Consider the following 16,879-nt stretch of genomic DNA (forward strand, 5'->3'; position numbering starts at 1 on the left):
AGAAGGCTCAGCCACCGTCCTGAGGGCCTTACATTTTAATTACGTTTATTGCAATTATGAGCGCTAATGTATAGGAAGATTTTGATAGTTGCAGCTCCAATGTTAAGTTACAAAAGTTTGCACTTCATGCTTTTTCAGATAATCATTTCCTTATCCTTTGTTTGGAGAGTTCATAATTTGAATTACAACTTTCTGTGTTTTAAAATGGAAATTATGTTGGCAAGATTCTTTGTGTTTGATTAGTTTTAATTTTGTCAGACATTTTATAATTTAGTCTTAGTCCTGTGTCACATGTCCTTGTTAGTTTTTATCATATTTAGCCCACTGTATACTTTTTTTTTTTTTTTTTAGTGAAGTTTTAGTTGACTAAAAGTCTGGGTATTTTAGAATGATTTTAGCCAAAAGAAAATCAAAAGTATTTTAGTCTAGTTTTAGTTGTAACCATCATTTTAGTCTTTTCTAATTCATTAGTATAATTTTGATCAATCAGTTTTGGTCAATCTGCTCGAACCAAAATAGAGATATGATTCGAATGTTAGCTTTGTAAAGGAGAAATTGACTTACCTCAATTCCCAGGTGGTTAGCCTTGATATGCCGCTTCAAGTTTGTAGTGTTTTTTCTAAGAATCTTAAAACCACAAGTGTGTGAACTAGACATAGCTTTGGGGGGAGCTCAATTTTTCTTTTCCCGTGACGGGGAGGAGGAGGACAGACTGTGATTCTTACTGCTAAATCACTAATAACTGCAAGCATGTAGGCCTGGGTCTGACTGTGAAAGTATCAGGTATGTATATAATAATTATAATAACTTATAATAATGATAATAATAATAACAGCTGTGTCTGTGTTTGCGACCTGACCTTCTTTTCTCCGTTAGAGGGAAGAATTTAGACAGCTGCATGGCGCTGCAGGGAGCCCCCAGCTGCAGTAGTAGGCCTACATGGATAATACGTAATAGTCGTCCAGCCAGAGGGAACGATCACAAACCGTTCACAGCGTGTTGGTCGTAATAGCGACACAACCGGTACTGGAGAGGGAGTGGGGCTGACCAGGGACAAGAGATCGTTCCCTCTGGCTGGATAAAATCTGACGCTCTGCATGATCCATGGTGATAGAGAAATATAAAGATTAATGGCAATAAAGCAAGCTGTCATTACCCACGAAAGAGAGATTATATTCATGTTTTTATTTTATGAATTACATTTTCGTCTTATAATTTTTCGTCAACAGTAGTGCTTGTTAATATAGTCAAAGTCAGTGTCTAAGGACATCGTCGCTGTCTCGTTTTCGTCAGGGGGAAAAAGGTCATTGATGAATATATATATATATATATATAGAAAGCACTAGTTGAGATAGCAGGCCTTGGTAGTTAGATAGTTTCAGGCCCTGTGTGTGACTGTGTCTGTGATTCACCCATAGGCTCTCTAACTCCAGCTTTCACAAAGGCCTTTGTAAGCAAAATCTGCAGAGAAAAGCAAAGATCAGCTATTAGAGACAAGGTTGGGTGTCATGTTCTTTAAGAGGAGCTGATAAGGAGATTGAGTTCTCAGAGAAAGACTTGCTAAATTATTCAAAACCTCTGTCTTTCCTGACACACACACACATACACACACACACACATCCACATCCATCCCCCCTTTTCACTTCCTTTCACTTGCTCTTTCTGTTTCTCCCCTTATTTAATTTCTCTCTTTTTTTTTGTTCTTTGCCTTTAAATGTCTGTTCACCAGTTCTCATAATTTGTGACTTATAGATCTGGTGCTTTAACACAGCGGCCTCAGTTTACTACTACAGCTTAGGAGTCAAACCTTTTATAGTACATCATCAAAATATCATGTCACATCACAAGTACTAATGGTAACATCAATAAGCATTTGAACAAAGATGCTGTCATAGAAGTCTGTGTGGTCTCAAAGCATGAACAAAAGGGGATATCTGTCAACATCTTTTATTGTTCAGTGGACCTGTCTACCTAATAGGAGAGTGGATTTCTGAAAACACTTGACATCTTTTTCAGGAAAAAATAAAAGCAGTGGAGGAAAGGATTGCATGGATTGTGCTACCTTACAGTACAAGTCATAGAAATTAATCAGAAATTCTGCAATATGCTTGAATGGGCTTTTTGCATAGAGTAATTCTAAGTTCATGTAATTAAGCTTATGTAATTCCAGTAATGCAAAATCAAACTATGTATATTCACTGTATGTACTTATATAAGAGAGCTGCAGATATAGAAATACAACCGTGCTAGTCAACCGTGTCTTCTGCATTTGGCCACACATTCTCATAAACATCACAGCTTGCAATACACCTGGAAAAGAATCTTTTTGCCTTGATAATACACACAGAAGATTTAATTTGCACTGCAGGGAAGGTAATTATGGTCAGTTGGGGGAAAAAAGGGAACTTCAAGATGCAGCTTGTCCAATATGTCTTATATCCAAACCTGTGCAAGGTTACTTCAGGAGAATTTATAACTCCAGGCTTACATAATTGCTTCTATCCTTGCCTTTTCTTCTTTTCCTTTTGTTTTCTTTTGTTTTTGTTATGTTAAGTTTCTCATGGGAATGGTAGGATGTACCATTGTTTACTTTCGGGTCACACACTGCATGATCTGGCATGATCTGTGTCACCCGATGCTGGTCTCCAAACCACGTTTTGTCAAGAAAACACACGTGAAACGTGAAAAGGGAAATGAGCGATCCTGCACATGAAATGGCTGTTTGTTATTATAATGATGGCGATAATAAAGACAGAATCTGGGTGAAAGGATGGATTAGCACACGCAGGTAGCAGGAAACGTCTGAGCTACAGAGAGCTGGGAGTTAAAAGGTGCAGCTCCCCGACACCCAGTTAGCGCGATGTGCAACAGTAATAAATGTCCATGCGAAACAGTTATATGGATTAAACGAAGCCTCAATGCAAAGAATTTGCGTCGATGCATTTTAGTAATCGATTTAATCTATTTTATGTGATAATTCGTTTCAGCCATAATGCACTTGCTGAGATATTCAGCTTTTTGTGAAGTGAGGAAAACTTAATGCTTAATCCCTTTGGTGCTGAAACTGTTGAGATATCCTTAACTCACTTTCATTAGTTTCACTTAGTCCTGTGCTCATTTAACATTTTGTACACACAGATTTAAAAGTTTTATAGAGCAACAATAATATAAAAATTCGAAAGTTCTCATACAACATTTTTATCCAAAGCCACTTATATTTGAGGAAGAACATACAAGCATCAATAAAGCATTAATAAAGGAAGAGATCTACAAGTGATAATAGATACTAGTAGGGGCAGCAATAAATACTAGTAATAGCTAATAGCACGTATGGCATCAATGGGGTAAATACTAGAGCCCGACCGATTTATCAGCGGGCCGATTATTATCGGCCGATATGAGCTAATAGCATTTAATCGGCATCAGCGTTTATAACAGCAGATATTTGTCTATTGATAAAGAGTCAGATCCTTCACTCATGTTATGAGTGTTGCATAGTTTGCCCACCAGAGGGCGCTCTGCATCTCCTCTGTTAACAACACCCCCTCACCACAAAACCCACATAAGAAAATCATCAGCTGGAGTCTACCTTAGCATGTAGAAACACGGACAGTGGCGGAGTTGGCGTTGAGTTGGTCGTTTGTCATGTTAATTACATGACTTAAATAATAATAATAATGAAAGTAGCCCCAATCCCTTCTCCTCTCTTGAAAACATTCATGACTTGCTAACCCTCCCGTTTTTCATTGCCCTCTCCTGGCTTCCTCCCGGCTCACAGCAGTATGTTTAATGTTACGGTTTAATGTTACGGTAGATGGGTGTTGGAGGCCACGCTGTTGACAAACGCGATTGTAGATTTATTTCTGAAACAGTGTGGCAGTTCGAGTCCTCTCAATTTAGCCCAGTTCGTCACTTCTAAATATTCTCTAACATAACGTACAGCAGCTAACGCTGCCCTTTGCTAAATTAGCCACAAAGCTAATTTATCAGTGGAAGAGCGCTAACATCATAATAAGCGGTTGAACTATAGTTTCTGACGTATTCTAAATTTGCCTGCGATCCGCCTGCAGTTATAGTCGGCGTGTCTGAAATGGTTAAACCAGAGCAGACATGTAAATAAATAAACGTGAACAACAAGACTCTGGTTATAGTTATAACGTTGGTTAAATGAAATCTCAAAGTTGCAAGTCCTCGTTGTAGACAGTCATGTAGTATTAGATGCACTCAACAGCAGGTCACTGTTTCGTAGACGGCATGTTTAAAGTCAGCTGGTGGTTGAGAAATGGTTTCTCGTACCTTTGGATATTATTAAAGAGTGCTGGTCAGGGGATAAACCAGATGTGAATATGCTACATTGGATGTAGTTGTTAGGGCTGTGTGTAAGGTAAAATACACATATCTTACGCTTATTCTTCTGTTTACAGTTGCACCTTCCAGCAGCGAATATTTATTGATGTGCAGTTGTTTACATGTTAAGTTGTTGAGATTATCTATTTTATTAATATAATCCATTTAGGAAAATATATCGTAGTCCACATACAGAACAGCTTTCAATATCAGCTTGTTCTAAGTGTAGTTTCGACAGGAAAGGGGTCCACTATACAAATCATTTTAAAAATCAAAACATCGACTCATAAACTGGCTATTTTCACTTTAATATTGGCATCGCGTCTATTTCTTAAAAACCCACATTGGTTGGGTTCTACAAAATACCTAGGGAACAGAAGTAAGAGTTAATGAATAGTGCAATCAATATAATAGAATTGTAACGAGAGAGAAGAAGAAGCGCACAGGAAGTGGATGTTAGAGCTGTTATAAGAGGAAGTGTTCTCGGAAGAGATGAGTTTTCAAGAGCTTCTTCAAGTTAGAGAGGGACGCTGCTGCTCTGATGGCGTGTGGTAGCTCGTTCCACCATCGTGGTGTCACAGATGAGAACAGCCGGGATCACTGTGTAGGGACGGCAGAGCCAGGCGGCGTTCGTTGGAGGAGCACAGTGGCTCTATCCACTTGTGGTTCTCACAGTCAATATATCTAGTCGGTGCACAAGACGTCACCCTCCATTACTTTTCACATTTTCAGCTGTATTTCTTTTTTTACTGAGTGACCATTGAAGACTGTCAAACTCGCCCCTCTCAAAGCGAAACCTTATTATGCATGGTCACACACTTGGCCGAACATTTGTGTCAGATTGTTTGATTGTTTACCCAAGGTTGAGGCAAGGTAGTGGAGAGCAGATTATGTTGTTTTATTTGTGATTATGTTTTTATTATTAATCTATATGCCGTCTAAATATTTTATCAAGTGTATTTATTGCCAAGATGAATCCAGCATTTATTTTCCTACATAAAATAATAGACAACCAAACAAATTGTTGTCAAAATGAGTGATCTTTTTCAAACTCCGCTCAGTTCAGAATGTCTCTTTAGATACTCTGTTTAGTTTAGTTCCCTAGTTTCCTTTTCCCATGCAACAGCTCTGTGCTGTGACCCCGTTGCCCGAGACCCCTGTGTCTCTGAGGAATGGGGACAGCAGCAACACCCCAGGGTGAACGCATTCTCACATGTCATTGTTATTAGAAGTACAATGATAAATAATAAAATGCCGTACAAATTTCATTGCCTTTGTGTGTCAGATGTGTAGATGATTTCAGCTTGATGTGCATGTGGATAATTATTGTAATGTTTGTGCACTTGTGCTGCAGAAACCAGTGTGTGAGACAGAGTGTGAGTGGCCATATTTTAGGGACAACAAGAGGTCATAGTGTGTGTTTTAAAAAAAATAAATAAAATACATTTAGAATTTTACTAGTGAGTTTGGGTAGAATGACCCCTTATTGACAAAATAAGAGTTATTTCAACTTCCCCAATAAATACTTTGTAGAAGGACATTTTGCATCAGTCATATCTTTTCAGTCCTTTTTGATGTGCCTGTTACACCTCGGATGACTTTTGTCCTTTGCTCAGAAGTGGTGAAGCACAATCTTCTGTTAACAGCTCTTCCACAGATTGTCAGTGTGTCTTGTCTGGGCTTGGGTATAACTACTCCTGCATGAGTTTGGCCTAATTTGGCCTTTGCGAGCTCCCAAACTGGAGATGTCTTGTTCTTTTGTTTTGTGTCAGATCCTTTTCTTAAATTTAGGAACACTTTATTTAGTTTGGTTTATTTGTAAATTTGCTTTTTTCAAGCCGAGTCAATAGCATTTAAATTTTACATAATGCGCTGGGTGGGTTAAATATCCTACGCATTTGGGTGGCAGTTATTATGCTGGTGTTGGAGCCTGCTGGCGCTCCTCCTGAAGTTATTACGCAGATAAAATGAGTGAACAAAGGATTACGCTAACAGCTATGGTGAGAAGTGCTTTGGGGTAAACAACAGCATTTTCTTTGTTGGTGACAGCCAAGAAGAGGCTACAGAGGCCACATGGTCATCAAAAGTTCAACTCTGAACATTTTTGTGTGTGTGTGTGTGCATGTATAGGTTCATGCACTAAAAGTTACTGTTCTAAATAGTATACAAGCTGTCTTGTTTAGATAAAGAGCATGTGTGTATCTGTGAGCTCCTTTCATCACAATTACGATGTGAAAACCAGTTGAGGATGATGGAAGTGAAGACCCTCGTATCTGCCCACACAGCATGGGCCCTAAAATACTGTCAAAGCTTTTTAAAACATTGAAACAGATTTTTTTGACACATTGAAAACAGCTTTTAAAAACTGATCAATCATCATAGTGACAAGGAAAAACACTCATTACAGATGACTCTTCATGCACTGCTGCTTGTGCCACATGGGACATTTTTGATTTAGCACTTTGCATCTGGGGAGAATGTAAACGGCAGCAACAAGATGAACATGTGTCTTCATCTTCACATAAAAAAAGTCAGTGTCCATCTTGACTGTGTTTGAGCACCAAGCGTTATCGGCAAAAAAAAAAAAGAGTCATCCTCCTCTCATCTAGCTGGAGTCTTGTGCGCTGACAGCTCGGAAATAACGACCGCCTGCCAAGTGCTTGATCCGGGATGTTGATAGGGCAGGTCTCTGTAAAGATGTGGACACACAACAGTCTGTGATTTCCCGTTGCTTGGCCAACCTGTCCATTTTGACCTTTAGGATTAGCCTTAAGTCCGAGCTGGGGCAGCATGGCTCTTATCCTGGTTCCCTTTCCTCTCCTCAGAGCACCCGATGTGGTGTCTGGTCCGGGTGATCGGGCTGCTGCATCTACACGCCCTGCCATTAATTATATAATGTTACTATATTCATTATCATTTCATGTAATAGTATACTACATAGCTTACCAGTACTATAATATTAATTGTTTGTTGTTGTTTTCATTGATTAAATTCTTGTTCAAGAATCTACCTATTTTGTTAATGCTAGAAGCTTACGGTAGGTTGTAGTCTTTACTCGCACACTGAGCTCATAAATAATTTTTCCAGTTTTCACAAAACTCTTTTCAGGGGCATATGAAATTGTGTGACAGTGAAATAGTAATGACGAGTAGGACCCCTACACGAGATGGTTCATCTAAAGGGTTTTAATAAACTTGTATCAATCAAATACTCATATATAATGTTTTTTTTTTATATATATATGGATGGATGGATATTTGCAGTTGCTGTGTTACCAGGGGATAAGCAGCAAATCTCACCCAAACCTTTTATCCTGCACTGCGCTCCACCCTCACTCTACCTCTAGAAATAAATTATGCAAGTGGAAAATCCGTGCAAAAAAACCCCCCACTCCATTTCAATTACAATGTTTTTAATATGATGAAAAATGGAAATGTTCTTATTGGCTGGTTCTTGTTTTTTCAGATAAGCTGTCTTTTTCTGTTGTGCTCATAATTACGGCTGTGTCTTTCAGAGCTCTGTCAGAAACAATTATTTTGTGTCAACACCAATCAAGCACCGTACCTGTCATCCTGCTTGACTCTTTCTCACTACAGGGGAAATCACAATTACACTAATTTATTTGGGTATGGTGGCTAATTCCTCACGTGAGTTTTCTATGTTCCATTAAAAATGGTTGATCCAGACAATTGTTCCATTTATATTTTGAATAGGGGTGCTTTCAGATCACTTCAAAAGGTCCGTCAAAGGCCCGCTTTGAATTGAACTCTGGTGAGGTTTGTTTGTGTGAAAGCAGAGCAGACCAACCACACGTAGATATGTGATTTTAACATGCATTAAAACGCTAAACTTTTGTGAAATACATGTGCAGAACATGAAAAAAGTCAAGCAATGTACACAATCAATATACTGTATATAATTATGCTAAAATCATTTGGTAACCAAGGCAACTTGATATATATCAGCATGTGACTGCGTGGATTTTTCCTGATACATCAGGAAATGGATGGAAGGTATAACTGGTGTGTTGTGCTTGTGCCCTCCTCGTGTGCATTTTACTAGCTCCTCATTAATAAGGTGAAATGTTGCAAAAATGCATAGCAGCTATTCATTTCCTACATACAGCCAAACACCCACACAGAAGTAAATAATAATCTTATGTCTTACAGTTTGTGGGTTACCCTTCCTTTAACCAACTGCTGCAACTAACGAGCATCTTTCGGTCATTTGAACACTGTAACTTCCATGTAAATTGTCTCTACAATTTATTTACCCAAAAGATTTGGGGTTTAGTTGTTCGCTTGTGTGTCAGTGTGTGTTCAAGCCCAGTGTCTTGTGACAGTTAAGACTGATTGTTCCAGGGTACTGAAGACACTCATGAATTATTTATGACCTCTGACTGCAGATGTTAGTCAGTAGACTTCTTGCAGTTTGTTGCTTTTCATCCTTTTGTTATTCTCCCTTGGTTTTGATTACGTTGCTGCTTCTATCTTTCCTCGTCTTTTCTACTTGACACTTCAGTTATTTCTCTATTTCACACGACGTATCTCTCCCCCTGTCTCTCCTCATTTATAATACAGGGGGGACTGTTTGTGCGGTTTAATTAAATTGTACCTCTGTCTTTGTTACAGCGAGTGGAATTGGGTGAGGTTTAGATAGCTCTTTTACAAAGGCCTTACCACAAATGGTTCAGTTTTGAGTGTTTAGCTCACAAAGAGGGGGAGAGAGTGAGAGAAAGAGAGCTGCTTGTCCTAATGGCAATTTTGAATGTTTTTAAAAACCCTTTACCCCTGAAACATGATTTTAATATTATTGGTACTGTGTCAGAGGAGGATAAGTTTTGTGAATTTATATTGCAGTAAATTGTACGTTTTTGCCTCTCGATAAAATATACAACAGACTTGTATTTTAGTATGTGGTCCATGTCTGACACCTAAAGTGGTCTTTAGACAAAGTCTGCAAATCTGGATACTGGCTGCTCAGCCAGTCGAGCACATACACATGTTCACACGCACACACAGTTAGATCATTACATGACCTATTACCAAGTGCTTTCCTTTCTGTCACTTTCTCACTTTCTTGAGTTCAATCAGAAGTTGCCAAGAGTATCAGTCCACCTGAGTGAGCTTTAACAAGGTGTGAGCTCCATAGGCAGCTATGTCTCTCAGTCCGAATCTGGCTTCTCCCCCCTAAACCCTTTTAAGGTCTGTATCCATTTTATCCCTGTCCTTTTCTGACCATGTGACCCTGTAAGATTACAGCAGAAATGTAAAAGTTATCCAACTAATTAAAAACATCTTTTAAATAGACCCCGAGCCCTGAACAAGCCTTTAATTGACTTTAAAGGCTACCTGTGGAGAGAAATGGTGGGGGAGAGGAAATTATGTGTATGTGTATATGTGTGTGTGTGTGTGTGTGTATGTGTAGATAGATAGATATCTGTTTGATTGTGTGTGTGTAGCCCACTCTTACATTTGCTTGCTCTCAGTGAATGTGGTATAATAGATTGTGTGTTTTTTTTATGTGTGTGTGCTGTAATAAGCCATTGAGGGATGGAAAGAGAAAATTAAGCGAGTGTTACGCTTTACCTAAAGGTCACACTTTAGCTCCCCTGAGATAACCTCTTACATTGAGATTCTGTTCATTCTATTGGTCTTCTCATTTACTCTCCTGTCACAGATTCATTGATCTTGGACCACTTCCTTTATTTCAATGAGACCACTGCATTGGCACAAGAGGAGTTCCCCTACACAGAGGGCTCGGGCAAAAAAATAAAAATAAAATAAAGCAAGAATGGTTGTCAGCCAGAGAAGCTGAAAGTGGTTTAATGTTTGCTTGCAGTGCAACATCATGTGGTAGTGCACTGCATTGAGCCAATCAAATATGTTTCAGTTCAGGTTCTGGATGGATTCATTTGTAATTTAAATAGTATAGATATTATTGATCTTGCAATAGTAGTATAGTAGAGGTTGATCATTACTTTTGAAACTGGACTTCATTGGTTGTATTTCATCTGCTCTCCAGTACTTTTAGCCACACATCAAGGTTGTGTGGGAACATAAAAATTCAAGTGAAAATCTATTGATATTATTTGACTAATCTGTTGTTTTGGGGATTTTTCCTGTTGAAATTGGTAAAACAGTGTAAACGCACATATATACCAACATCTTTGGCTTTTTTGTTCAAATGTTGTGTTGTTAAGTTTAGGTCTTTGTGTTAAAGACAACGGGCCCTATTTTAATCAATCTAAGCTCATGGCGCAGCTGCGCCCCTGGCTTTTGAAAGCCTTGGCACGTTGCTATTATAATGGCGGATGTATGGCGCATTATATAAACCATTAATTGATTAATTGAATTGCAGACTCACAGCAGGGGGGTTATGGACATAAATGTGGTCATGATATAAAAAAAGTCTTTGATCATGAAACCTGTTACTTTTAGTCTGTCAACAGACAGACGCTGTCTCCTCTATGAAACGTCTGGATCCTCACTGCGCTGCATAATTATGAACTAGGATAAACCTGTCGTAGCTCACATCTTTCCCTCTTCCAGTGGTTTCTTTATTGTGTGTTTTATTGCTGTATGTGTATTTCTTGAAAGATTTACTTTCATCATTAGAGAGGCTTAGTCATTTTAATCATTTCCATGTCTGCAGAAAAGGGACATTAAATATCATGAGGCAACAGTAAAACTGTAGTAAAACTTGACATGACAGGACAGAGGAAACTCTCCAGAGGAAACACAATTCAACATTTAGCTTCTGAAATAATTTAGACGCTATGGTGGAGCTCAGGATTGATCAGGACAGCTGCTTTTCTCTAAACAGTTTTACTGTATGAACCTGGACTGTATGTGAGACCGTTTGGATGTATAGAACACAGAAAAGGAATTAAAAATAAATGCTGACCTATCCTGTTGGCTTGTCAGGAGATTTTAATAATCAATTAAGTTTGAAGTTAAGCTGCTTGGCTTCGTGCGTAAATGCACACAGTGTCTTAAGAGCATCTTATTATCAAAATAAGTGAAATGCTGCACCATTGCCCTGGGCGCATGTGCATTTGCTATTTAAACAATGTGGACGCTAGGTGTTAATGTGACAACTCTGTCAGTTGGAAACTAGCAATTAGGGATGCACCGAATGTTCTGCAACCGAAATGAAAAGGCAGAAAATAGCAGAAAAAGCACTTTTGGTTTTGGGCCTAATAAGCCAAAAGCCCGAACAATGACGTTAACATGTCGGCAGTGTGGAAGCATTTTAAAGAAAGACACAAAAATCGCCGTTTTGCGGACTCTGTTCTCTGAATTGTCTCCCAGCACAGCCACTCCATCTGTGGCTGACTTTTCTTAGAAAAGGCAACAAATGGTCGCTTTGAGTTGTTTCTGTCACTCGTTTCTGAGAAGGCGAGCAAGCTAGCTGCACCTACATTTGGAGTGCACATGTATTCAGGCCTTTATTGCAACTGAAACGGACCAGGATTTTATCCTGTCATTTTCTCTCTCTACAAAGAAAAGTGTTGCAGTATGAGAGTCCTACCTGAAGAGAGGCTGTGAAGTCTTCATGTTACGCCATACGAGAACCACATACATTATTTATCAAACTGGGTCGGACTTGATGAATTTAGCTCGAGGATACACGTGATAACGTCCGGTTTTCTAAATAAGCGGTCTATACAGTATGGAAATAAGATGAATTTGATTACATTTATTCATTTTAGCTGTTGCTTTGTTCCAAAGCGACTTACAATTGCTAATTATGTCAGAGGTCGCACGCCTCTGGAGCAGCTAGGAGCAACTAGGGGTTAAGTGTCTTGCTCCAGGACACATTGGTAGATATATCACAGTGGGGGATTGAACCCGGGTCTCTCACACCTGCTCCATCACCACCCTATTACATGTCCATTAATGTAATTACTTTACCAGATGTAATTTACTTTACTGGACCTCTTGGGCCTCGGACCCACCCACCATAGTCTCTCCAAATCATGTTGGAAACACTGAGTAAAAAGCACATTTTGACTTTTTAATTTATGCAATGGTAAAAAAAATTGTCAAAAAAAATGTAAAAAACTTGTTCTGTATTATGGAAAGTTTTTCATTGTATTCGGCTTCAGCTTCAGCCAAGAATTTTCATTTCGGTGTATCCCTACTAGCAATGACACTTGGCACATCTTCTCTAACATTTTTGATTACTCTTGCCCAGTTCATTATTCTTAATCCAGAAGGTCTTGATGACACTTTTCTAAACTACTGTGGCCCTGAGGGTCAAAGCACATTTCACAAAACAGATTACAAAAATAGTGGGACAACACTTGTTTTTGATTGGACAGAGCCCATGTCAATTCAGAGTTTATTCAGTGGGTACGTTATGGTGGGTTGCTGCAAGATTGAGTTAGCCGGAGGCATGATCTAAACTCTATGCTGCTGTGATTGGTTGTTTCACAGTCAGGCAACTATTGATGCAATTTAGGTTCTTTCCAATCACAAACAAGTCCTGTCCAATCACAAACAAGAAGTGTTGTCCCACACTTTCCAGAGTTTGTCTTTGTTTTGTGAAATGTTGTTGTGTTGTGACCCTCAGGGCCACTGTACTAAACCTGATCAGCAGTGTTTAACAATGATTGAAGAGGAAATTGTAATTTGATGTTTGTCATAAAATACTTATTGTACATTATTGAAAACCCTTATCCTCTGTCTTTCTTCCTCTTTGTGCTTCCAGATGAGGGTTACTACCAAAGTGGAAGGTTTCAGTTTGAAATAGATGTCCCTGAAGCCTATAACATGGTGGTGAGTGGTCCAGTTATCTCTCATCATTTGGTCTAAACTGTGTGTGTGTGTGTGTGTGTGTGTGTGTGTCTGTGTTTCATGTTTTTATATCTTGGTGGGGACTTTAACATAAATGTACTCTAAACGATGGAGACTCGTGTCACTGTGGGGACAACAATTGAGGTCCCCACAGGTAGAGACTGTTTTTTGAGGGTTAGGACTTGGTTTTAGGGTTCAGGTTACAATTGGGTTATGGTTAGGGGCCTGTGAAATACGTTTGAATTTTTGTCAGATTCAGGTTTTAATAGGGAGAATTCACAGTGAATGAATTGCTGCAATACGTGTAGACCTATTGTGACTTGTGCCCTATCAAATAGGTGATTACTTGACAGCCTCAGTATGCCGCTGAACACACCACGATAATAAGTGGATCTGACGGAGGCTACACTCACATGGGCAATGCTTCTGTTATCAAAGCATGACCAGACAGAGCTTTTAATTTTTACAGAATATCTGACACATGGCTATGTATTTGTGTCGGCAGCATTATTCAGTAGCTTCCTGTTTTGGCCTGTTAAAATAACGACCCTTCCCGGTTTGTTTTGTATATGAAGCAGTCTCTTGAAGAAATAGGTGGGGGGCCCTTAAATAACTAACCAACTAAAAATGTGTGCATGGTGGCACCAGTATTGCAATATTTTCCTCCATTAAAATTCATATAGGAACATCAAGGTACTGTGCTTGACTCTGTCAAAAGATTTTTCCCCCCTCTGGGTCAAAGACTTTCCCCTGTGACCTGGATGAGTGAAGTTGCGTGGCTCACCTCTTTCTTTGTCCGTTCCTCCATTCATTCATGCTACACATGCTTTATCTCACCACAACAGCGTGTGTTTGTGTGCATCTGTGAATCTGTGTGTTTTTTGCCTCGGTCTTTTATTTTTTTTACACGTTTATACACAAAGACGCACACACACACACCAGGGTTTTTCCTGGCTCAAAATGAGGCGGAGGTGGTATCATCCTGTCTCCCTTGCCTTCAACTGGCTCAAGCAACGGATTTTAGGAGTTCTAATAATTATATGATTAAAGAAAATAATAATTATTACCTTAGAATATTTTATTTAAAAAAAATAACAAAAGTTAACACATTAAATTACACAGTAACAAACAGCAAGTTGTTTAAAATCAAATCAAAAAAAAAAAATCTGAGTATCATTCACTCTGTGATATTTTTTATTTTTATTTTTTTTACCGATAAAACAAATTTAATACTCAGTATTTTCATTGGTCGGTGGGATTTCATCAACTCCTTGCTTCTGATTAGCTAGTGTGCTCTATCAGTTACAGTATCTCACAAAAGTGAGTACACCCCTCACATTCTTGTAAATATTTGATTATCTTTTCATGTGACAGCACTAAAAAAATGACACTTTGCTTCAATGTAAAGTAGTGAGTGTACAGCTATAACAGTGTAAATTTGCTGTCCCCTCAAAATAACACATCACACCGCCATTAATGTCTAAACCGCTGGCAGCAAAAGTGTGAGGGGTGTACTCACTTTTGTGAGATACTGTACGTTTGAGCTCTAAGCTACTCTTCAAAAGAAAGTTAAGTAAGTAAAATGTAATATAGCACCTTTCATAGAGCAAGTCGCAAGGTTATTGCCAAAAATACATAGGCTAAGCAGCAGCAATAACAACAGTGAAATAGACGAGCAATAAAACATAAGCAACATACATCATAAAACCATAAAAGTAATCAGTCAGTAAAACCGAGGCATTTATGGAAACTATGCGACAACACTCATAACATGATTGAAGGGCCCGTCTTTTTGTCTCTACGTTTCTTTATTTTAATTGTTATCTATTGGATGTTCTAAGCACCGATACCAATATATCTGCAATTAGCCGATAATATCGGAACGCCAATTTATCGGTCGGGGCTCTAGTGTCACATGACATGGTTAAGCTCTGTTTGAGAACATGACCACAAATACTGATATGCTGAATAGTTTGAAAAACAGTTTGGTTCTGATGGCAAAATATTGCCACTTGACCTGATCAGTGTATGTGACAGTCAAGTTCTCCGATGTTTGTAATGAATAAAGCAGCATTCACAAATGCTGAATGCCATTTGCCACGGCATTTTTAAACGCCTGCTGGTGATATAAAACTATATTAAAACATCGAATGGCACTGAAAAGAACTTTTATTTTCTTTAGTGATTGTTTTTGCTGTGTGGCAATTAAAGACATTACCATCTGAAACACTTTAGCGCCCCCTCGCTGTGGTCCAGCCAATCAGGCGGCTCTCTTCTTCCTCACTGGACTCTTATTACTCATTACAATACAGCATCACTACATCAGCATAATGCCGCAAGTGCAGTTACAAATGACAGAAATTCACACACTGAACAGGTATTTTGGGCTATTATTAATTCATGGGGATAGATTAGAAATGCGTGCACAATAAATTTGAAACAACTGAAAATATGTTTGCTGTTTTATACATTTTTATACATTTAGACATTTAGCCAGGACGTGCTAATTTAGAAATCCACATTGCCATTATGCTGTATTAAGAGAAAAGGTTGTTCCTGCACACACATGTTCCCATCGGCACTTTGAATTATTGTTGATATTATAGAAAGACACAATGCATGTCACAGTGATTCATCAAATGTCACGGACTCAATCACCAATACAGACAAAAGTAAAAAGAGAGCACGAGCAGTGTGTTAGCATGCCTATGTCTCTTTATCTGTAAATGTTGGTCTGTGTGTCATGGCAGAACATTTTCAAAAAAGAATCTATGAAATCAGCCAATCAAACACCAAATGTAGTTTCTATAGTTAAGTTGAGAGTAGGTTGTTGAAGCTTACTGAAAACATGGCAGAAGGGACCCTTGGCTCTGTTGTCAGAGCACTAATTCTTGGTATCTTATGACAAATTGGGCCCCAGTCATGGAACATTTTAGACCCTTACACCTTGATTTCACCTGGCACAACTCTATGATGTTGTGGGTTTTGCTCCATCTTCCACACAGCTTCATGCCCCACGTGGAGCGTTTTGCCTGCCCGATTTTGTTGACATGCTCAGATTTTGTTGATTTGGTAGTTTTTCCTGCAAATATTTAAATTTCCGAATACTTTGTGACAAATAAATAACTGAACTTAATATACAGCTCTATAATTTGTCTTGTGTCAAGAAAGTGATGAAGAGAGGCTGAGCAAATTAATGCACTGTGCTACAATAAAATAAGATTTTACCCAATTTAAATAGTAAAATGGTGGCGAGACTTTGTGTGAGTATTCGTGAGTAAGTTAGTAGTAAGTAAGTAAGTAGTAAGTAAAAATAATATAATTTGCAATGATTTCTTGAAATTTTAAGGGTCAAGTAGACTATGAAGTTTGATTAATAGGAAAATAAAAACCTTTCCTTCTTGCCTTTCCTGAGGTTTATTGTTGTTGCTTATAGGCACCATAATTTTCCATCACCTCCCTAGCTTCCATATAACTGAGAGAATTTAATACTTTCAAATGACATAATTATATTAATTTTACAACAGCCTGTGTGGCTTTTAATAGTCGAGAAAAATGGCAGCCACCCATTCTCTTCTCTTTCAATACACATCCATTGCATCATACTAACACACACACACACACACACACACACACACACACACACACACACACACACACACACACACACACACACACACACACACATACTAAGATCAGGATAAGATGGAGATGTTTTAATGATTCAGGGG

The 16,879-nt window shown here is 38.6% G+C and overlaps 1 protein-coding gene across 2 annotated transcripts in view; it reads left to right on the plus strand.

The window, feature by feature from the left end:
• ube2f (ubiquitin-conjugating enzyme E2F (putative)) overlaps positions 1 to 16,879 on the plus strand; it is a 58,100-nt gene that overhangs the window by 13,318 nt on the left and 27,903 nt on the right. For both annotated transcript variants that reach the window (XM_046054114.1, XM_046054115.1), the window contains exon 5: positions 13,063 to 13,130. In XM_046054114.1, coding sequence (XP_045910070.1) covers positions 13,063 to 13,130 — 68 coding nt within the window. The remainder of the gene's footprint in view (positions 1 to 13,062; positions 13,131 to 16,879) is intronic.

The sequence above is a fragment of the Micropterus dolomieu genome, linkage group LG07 (assembly GCF_021292245.1).
Source record: "Micropterus dolomieu isolate WLL.071019.BEF.003 ecotype Adirondacks linkage group LG07, ASM2129224v1, whole genome shotgun sequence".
Taxonomy (NCBI): Eukaryota; Metazoa; Chordata; class Actinopteri; order Centrarchiformes; family Centrarchidae; genus Micropterus; species Micropterus dolomieu.